The following is an 8,143-nucleotide window of genomic DNA, read 5'->3' on the forward strand; positions in this document are numbered from 1 at the left end:
ACTACAGAGGTATTCCCTTACATTAAATTACATTTTACTGACAGAGGTGAACCTGAATGTTATAAAGAGGCGGTTCAGCTGGAAGACTCTGTTAAGTGGGAGTTAGCCATGAAAGATGAAATGAATTCTCTAATGATCAATCAGACATGGCAATTTGCTGAGTTACGAAGAGGTAAGAAAGCTTTGCAGAATAAATGAGTATATAGAATCAAACAAGAGCCCGACGGCAGCAAAAGGTACAAAGCAAGGCTTGTAGTCAAAGGCTTTCAACAAAAAGAAGGTATTGACTTTAATGAGATTTTCTCTCCCGTAGTTAAACTAACTATCATTAGGACTGTTCTATAGATAGTGGCAGAAGAAGATTTGTTCCTGGAACAAATGGATGTTGGTGATTTGGAGGAAGAAATTTACATGGTACAGCCATAGGGATTTACAGTACAGGGGCAAGAGAAAATGGTATGCAAACTTCAGAGAAGCCTGTATGGTCTCAAACAGGCTCCCAGACAATGGTATAAGAAGTTTGACAAGTTTTATGTGTAACAGTGGATTTCAGAGATGTTAGGCAGATCATTGCTATTACATAAGAACTCAGGGTAACTCATTCATCATTTTATTACTATATGTTGATAACATGTTGATAGCAGGACCAAACAAAGAGGAAATTCTAAAGATAAAGGCTGAATTATCTAAAGAATTTGACATGAAAGATTTGGGAGCTGCCAAACAAATCCTAGAGATGAGAATAGAGAGAAAAAATGGTACTTTGACACTGTCACAAAAAGAGTATGTTAGAAAGAGGTACTTTTGGTTTCACCCGAAAAGCCTCATACCAATGGAGATAATTGTTCTCTCTTATATACCCATGATCATTCCCTTCCCTAGCTAATGTGAGACTTTGTTTGCAATCACCTTACAAACCCAACAATCTCCATAAAAAATCTTCCAAGCATGTACTTCTTCTACTAAATAACTCTTCTTCATACGTTGCTAATCATGGACAAGCAAGCTACTTTGAAGCTCATCAATTGATAACAAACTTGTATCCTTAACCCCCGATAACACTCAGCACAGAATTGAATTTAGGAGTCATCGATGGCAGAATTTTTGCAACCACTTCACCATCTTTTTACTTTCACCATTTTCTTTCATCTTGTTAACTATGGTAAGAGTTCTAGTAAAGTACTAAAGTTACAAATTCTCCTACCTTCATTTCAAGAACCTCAAACACCTTACGGAGAGCTTGCAAATGTGACTCCTTAAACTCTTGTTGCACCTTGATGTTTCTAACATCGAATCCCATATGCTCTTTGATGTTTCCTTGTTGAGAATTGTCTCCAAAATGGTGCGATCTAGAGCTTCAAACAAGTAATTCTTTGCTTTTAGATCTTTCAACTTCTGATATTCAATATTCTTTTTCTGTGCCTCTGTTAAAGCACTACCTTCTACGATAGGTATTCCATTTGCCACCGCATTCCAGTATTCTTTTTAATCGCAAAAAATCTCCATGAGCATTGTATAATGATCATAATACCAATCAAATTTCGGGACAGATGGCTATACAAAAATAAACTCTCTATTGCCATCTTTGAGTTACCACTCACGTAGAAATCTACTGTTAATTCAATCAAGCCTCGTGTAACTCTAATACAAAATGTCAGGTTGAGTTTATAGTAGAAGAAATAGAGGAAATTCAATTCTATTATTGAATATGATAAGTTAGCTTATTAATAGCCTTACAAAACAGAAATAGAATTCAATTGTATTATTGAGTAGCTAGCTTATTAATAGTCTTACAAAAAAAAAAAAAAAAAAAAAGCAAGAAATACTAACAAAAAGCTAAGTACGTTAAAACTAATTCAAACACTAAATGAATCCCTAGGAAAAGAGCAAACAAACCAGCTGGAATTTAACTGATCAACAAACAATAGAATTTTCAACATACTTTCAATTTTTTTTCCTTGATTCCTTATTTTCTCTTTCAAATCTTTTTCCAACTAATCCTTCTTTTTCCTTTCATTTTTTATTTTTATCTATCATTCTTTATTTCACTTTCAATTTATCTTTACCCTCTATCTTTACATTTATCTCACCTCTCCCTATGTCTATATATCTACCTCTACCTTTATCTCAATCTGTATTTCTACATCTACTTATTTATATACGTATCTCTACCTTATTTTTCTCTTTCAATTTTTTTCCAACTCGAGGTAGAGTCGAGATACGAGGAAAAAAAACAATTAAGGAATAAAATTCACCGAGCAAAAATAGCTATAAATTTGGATGAAGAACAATTAGGAATTCTAAATTGGAAAAAAAAAATTAACTCAACAGAGAACAAAAAGAAAAAATAATTAAAAAAAAGGTTGAAAGAGAGGGGACAAAATGTAATTTCACATATAGATTAGACAGTAAAAGATTAGAAATAACAAATTTGTTAAAGAGCGAACATATCACAATTTCTTGTGGAAGATTCCCCTTTTAATTTGGAAGGTCATGTGATATTTGGCATCTTGTGTGTGGGAAATGTCATTTCTTTACACTGTTGCCTGTTCCCCTTTCTCATTTTCTCTCTGTCTACCTGTTTCTGACTATGCAATCCAACAAGATCAGTTAATACAAATATTAAACTAATTAAAGTTTATTGCTGATAAGATTTTCTTTCAAACTCTTTCATTTTTTATTTAATTAACATCACATCCATATAAGACTACTGTTGTTGATTGAATTAATGTTTTCTCAGAGATATTGGTATTTTGCATTCCCCTCCCTAAGTTTCACTTTTCAAAAATAATAAAAGGGTTGAATTTCAAAAATCAAATGAATTTCCCGCCATCGTATCACTGCTAAAATTTTTACTTTCGATAATGGTGAGACGTTATCAAAAGCATATTTTTTCATGTATTTTTCTATTTGACCATATCAAATAAACAATGAACATGATGGTAGAGAAAAAGAAAAGTGTCATTACTAAATTAGCTGTGATAAGAAAAGATTTGTTAACGACAACTTCTAACTGTCACAAAAACTATTTTTATGACAGTTGAACATTTTCAAGATAAAAAAAATCAATAAAATTTATTTTACCGTCGAGACAAATTTAATAAAGACAGATTATTATTGTCTGAAAACCTTTATAGTGGCCACTTAATTTTCAAGAAAATGTTGATAATGTCAATGTATTGTTATCGAGAAATTATTAACTATGACTATTTTTTGTATCACAACTGTTTTGAATGAAGGATTCTAATCGTTAAGAAAAGTTTGTACGACAATAGTTTTGAATGTCATATAAAGGCCTTTTTTTTTAGTACAATATATGGGGTGAGGGATTGCTCTTGATTGGAGATATATGTCAATTACCGTTAAGTTATGCTTACTCTGGCGCGTAAAGGCTTTTAATAACATTGTTTTAGTATCACACAAATTCTTTTAATGACACTACCCACCAACCGATTTCTATAATTTTTAGAACCTGTCATAAATAAATAATTTGTGACTGTTTCAAACAATTCACATAAAATATTTCACGAAACAAATAAATCATGATTATTTCAAACCGTCACATAGCATATTTCAATTTATTAAGATATTTAGTAATTCAGGTTGTAGATTCGAATATTCACCCCAATCTCTTATTTTCTCTCCCTATACATACATTTTGTTATTTTTACTTTAAAATATTTCTTTTGGTTCCTAAATTTTATATAAAAATTTGTTCCAATCTTTATCAACAATGGCCAAATATAATTGGTAACGTGGTAAGTTTGATTCTTATACTTTAAACGACATTTCATCTATTTAATCCTAAAATTAGAAAAAAAAACATTTCAGTTACATCTTTAAACTTTAAATTATACCTACTTTTAGTCTCTCAATCATTAACATTAATTGATTGAGTGTAACGTGACACTTTATTAGATAAAATGTCGACTAAAATGCTCCAAAAGCTAGTTGGACGATTTACAAATGAATGGTCTAAGTACTTATTAAGGTTTAATTAGATTTGAGAGGGTTGGTTGATCGGATCACATATGTTAAAATTTTCTACGATTAAATGTATTTGTCAATTTGTGTTCCTTCATCCATAAAAAATCTACGATCCATTAAACTTATTGTAAGATCATATCACCTCACGCGCAAATTTTATTTGGATAGAAATTAAAGAAAATAATAGTTTCAATAAAATTCAAGGACTAAATATACATTGTTTAAAGACCAAATTTATAATTTAAAACTCAAAACAATTTATATAAGTTCGTGGGACTATATACAATATAAAGATCCTCCAAACAATATATAGCGAAAAATGTTAAAACCCGAGAGAAAATTTTAACTCAATATAGGATCAATTGGATTCATGATCATCAACTAGAGGGTCATCTCTAGCTAATTCTTACAAGCAAGAACTAAAGTTCTATATTTGGATCATCTCATATAGGATTGATTAGTACATAGCTCCCACCATTAGGAATTTCCATAATTGAATCATCCCAATTTCTTTTCTCTTTTATTATAGGGTTTAAAATGCGAGAGGATCTGGTTCTTGTGGCTTTGTTACTTCATTTTCAGCTCTATTTTTTGTCCAAAAAGTAGCCCAATTTGTTCTTCTTTACGAAGAAAAAGGTTGTACGTTGGCCATCATTAGCATTATAAAAAAGGCAAATGTTATAAAAGCCACGTTTCTCTGCCAGTGGGGAAGCCCTTTACTTTACTGCCCAATCAAACAAATGGGATTTGGAATTCACCATTTTTCTCTTTTGCTCCAACATTCTCTATTTCCCTTCTTCATCTCTTCTTGCTTTCATTGTATACCTTAAAATTATCATAATTGTGTGTTTATCTCTACTTTAAAAAGTTTAAATAGTTCGACGTGTTTGACGCTACTTAAACGGTGAGACATATTTATTGGAGAAGCACCGAGTTCATTCTATATAGTTTCGAAATCTTCCTATTACACATACGTATATTGTCTCTCTATGTATGGTTTTGTGACTATTTAGTTTGTTGCAATTCTTGTCCTTAAAGTAAGAATTATGATTTGATATAGTTCACACATCTTCAACTCTACTAACTAAATGATGACATGACATAGCTACTGGATAAAAATATTAGTTTGTTTGACACGACGTGGAAATAAAGTGGCCAAAAACATAAAATCGTGCCTAAGTCTCTATTTTGTCCAATTTATCTACTTGACCAACATGTTACACATTCATCCAATATGCATGCTACACTCATTTCATAGTGCACTGGATTAATATAAAAATTACACCATCAAAACATACTGAAACTTAGGAACTAAATAAAGACGGATCACTAAATTTTCAAATTTAACCTTCATTCTAATAAGAAAGAGAGGAAAATTAAATTAATCCCACTATAGACAACAATAATTATTATACAAATTTAAAATTCCCCATTACATTTTGCCCCTCTAGTGCCTCTTCAGGCACATGTAATGCAAATCTGACTTACATCAGTGTCAAAGTTGCTTGCTTTTTTGTGCCAACTTTTTTATCCCTTTTGAACTGTATTGGATTATATGCTTATTGAAGATTATGACCCATTTTCTTCTTCCTTCTTCAATTTTCCACATCTGTGCTACTACTGCCTCCATCATCATCATCTTCTTCTTCTTCCTCTTCTTCTTGTTCATGAATTCCTTCACCATTTACCATGATTTGATTAGGCTGCAATGGAGGAGGTGGCCATTGTTGCTCTGGCTCAACCATCAATGGCTCCATTTGGCTATTGATGTCAAAAGTTGTGTTTTTTTCTTTCTCTTTGTATAGAGCATCCAATTGGTGGAAGTAGGGACATGTCTTGGAATCTTCTGGCCTCTTCTTGTTGCTGTCTTTGACCTTCTTGAAGTATTTGTTTATGTTCTCCCATTTCTCTTTGCACCTCTTTGAGCTTCTGTTGTATCCAAGCCCTCTCATGGCTGCTGAAATCTCTTCCCATAATAGCCCTTTTGGCCCATTCTGATCTTGGTACTTCATTTCCATCTCTGTCCTCAGCCTTATTAGTGCTTCCACTTCAGTCTTTGGCCATCTTGACGATGGACTGTTTCCTACAGCGGTGGTCACCTTTTCTTTCTCGTCGTGGTTCTGCAGCTGACCTGACTGCAGCTGCGACTGCGGCGGTAGTGGTGATGAGAATGGGAATGGAGAAGGGGATATTTTTTGTAGAAATGCTACGACGGCGGCGTCTTTGGCGGCAGCGACCGACATCTCTTGGACGAGAACTTCGTGTTCTTGATTCACCCTTGTCAGCTCTTTCATTCTCCATGCTTCATCTCTCAACTTCCTTTGATTCTCAATTCTCTCCAATGCTTCTAAGAACTTGAGTTGGAGCCCCTCTTGCTTCTCTATCACCTCCTTTGTTAGCCTCACGAAGAAATCACTCCACTTCCTCTTCCTCCTCTTCCTCCTCCGGCTCCGAAACGGGTCTTCCTCCGACGCGGTCGACGACGAAGTCGAGCTCGAAAACATCACATTGGCGGCCATTTTTGGCAAATTGGAAAGTGGGATGGAGGACTTGGGTGGCAAGGAGTTGTTGTTTGTTGTGTTGTTCATGGTCGATGGAACAGTAGTAGATGTGACTATTTTCGCCGGAGGATTGTAAGGCGGAACCGTCACCGTCACCGTCGTCGTCATCGGCCGAGGAATTGGCAGCGGCGGTGCCGGTGCTGGGTGGTGGTGAGATTGAAATGAAATGTGATTGTGATGATGATGATTGCCAAAAGCCTCCAATTCATCGGAAAATCTATACACCTTTTTGCTATTATCGGATTTCCCACTTCGGCCTTCTTTGGTTCTTTTGTGATACTTATAAACATTCTCGAATTTTTCCTTGCATTTCTTTGGAGTCCGATTGAATCCAAGCTCTCCCAACTTCCTGAAATCTCACTCAAATAGAAAAAAAGAAGGAAATTAAAAAAAAAAACAGACAACCCATGTTAGAAGATGCCATATAGATCAAATTGGTCACTTTTTTTCTTCCCATTTCATGTGAATTTACCAAGATTCGAAACCCAAAAAATAGTGGTCCAAATACACACAAAAATATATTATAAAATATGATAATTAAATGATAGTATAACGAATAAGATGAATAACAAAATAACAAAATTAACAAATCCAATGAAAGAATCATCATGGTCTCTCTTTGATCCAAAAAACTCCACCAAATTAAAACAAATCACAAGATTAGAAAGAGAGTAAATAAAAAAAAGAAAAAAAGGTAAAAATCACACCTTGAAACTTCATCCCATAATGGAGCTTTATGAGTTGCGTCTCTAAAAACTGCATCCATATCGGATCTTATCTTCAACAGAGCCAAGGTCTCCGGCCGAGGCCACCGGTTGCCGCCGTAATTGTTCTTGTCGCCTTCTTCGCCGGAATTCGACCCGCCGCCGCCGCCACCAGCTTCGTCATGAGCTTCTTCTTCTTCCACAGCTTCGGCGGGCGGTGGTGCCGCCTCGCCGGAGCTGGCCAGAAGGGTGGAGTCGCCATCCATGGGAGTCTCTATAGCTAATTATTAAGACCCACGAGAGAAGAAAATGGGAACACAAAAGCCAGAAGGGATGAAGATCAAATTTTGGGTTTTTTTTTTTTCTTTTTGGTTGAAGCTTTTATTAGGTTAGTTATTGGATATGAGAGAGAGATTTTTATACATATGGTGAATTTTTTTTAATTAATTGTTTATCCTTTGGTGGGATATGCCTGTCATGATCAATGGCCCCCCAACCCCATAAAAAATAAATAATAATAATAATAGAAAATAAAATGTAAAATATATATATATTTTTTTTTAATTTTATGCTTAATTAGGTCATAGAATCTTAGACTTCTTTTTCCTTTTTATGGGGAGGGGTTACAGAAACCAATCATAAGACCCACTTGGGTTTTCTTAAGTTTAAAAAAAATTAAAAAATTCTACCCAATTAGGTTTCGGGTTTAGGTCTTATGTTTGCATTTCAACTTGGAAGTTTAGGACTTTCAAAGATTACTAATTCGATTTGATAATTATTTTATTTTTTATTTTTTATTTGGAAAATTTTAGCTTGGCTGCTACTCTCACCTATGTAATTTCTTTGTATCATCAATTTCTTTAAAATGGTTTCGAAATTTAAACAAAAAAA

The 8,143-nt window shown here is 34.1% G+C and overlaps 1 protein-coding gene across 1 annotated transcript; it reads right to left on the reverse strand.

Annotated features, from left to right (window-relative positions):
- Positions 1–5,311: 5,311 nt before the first annotated feature.
- Positions 5,312–7,645, reverse strand: LOC111021134 (trihelix transcription factor DF1). Its single transcript, XM_022297984.2, has 2 exons — positions 7,256–7,645; positions 5,312–6,897 (listed from the first exon to the last, which is right to left on the reverse strand). The coding sequence occupies exons 1-2, from the start codon at positions 7,516–7,518 to the stop codon at positions 5,583–5,585; spliced, it is 1,578 nt and encodes a 525-aa protein (XP_022153676.1). The 5' UTR covers positions 7,519–7,645; the 3' UTR covers positions 5,312–5,582.
- Between the last annotated feature and the right edge of the window lie 498 nt (positions 7,646–8,143).

This window comes from Momordica charantia (genome assembly GCF_013281855.1).
Source record: "Momordica charantia cultivar OHB3-1 chromosome 11 unlocalized genomic scaffold, Mcharantia_2.0 BLBB01000011.1, whole genome shotgun sequence".
NCBI classification, from domain to species: Eukaryota; Viridiplantae; Streptophyta; class Magnoliopsida; order Cucurbitales; family Cucurbitaceae; genus Momordica; species Momordica charantia.

Excerpts from the sequence above, each read along its gene's own strand:
- LOC111021134 (XM_022297984.2), bottom strand. The coding sequence starts at position 7,518 with ATGGATGGCGACTCCACCCTTCTGGCCAGCTCCGGCGAGGCGGCACCA. Across the intron at positions 6,898-7,255 it reads TTATGGGATGAAGTTTCAAG|GAAGTTGGGAGAGCTTGGAT; the intron begins GTGTGATTTTTA and ends GTGAGATTTCAG.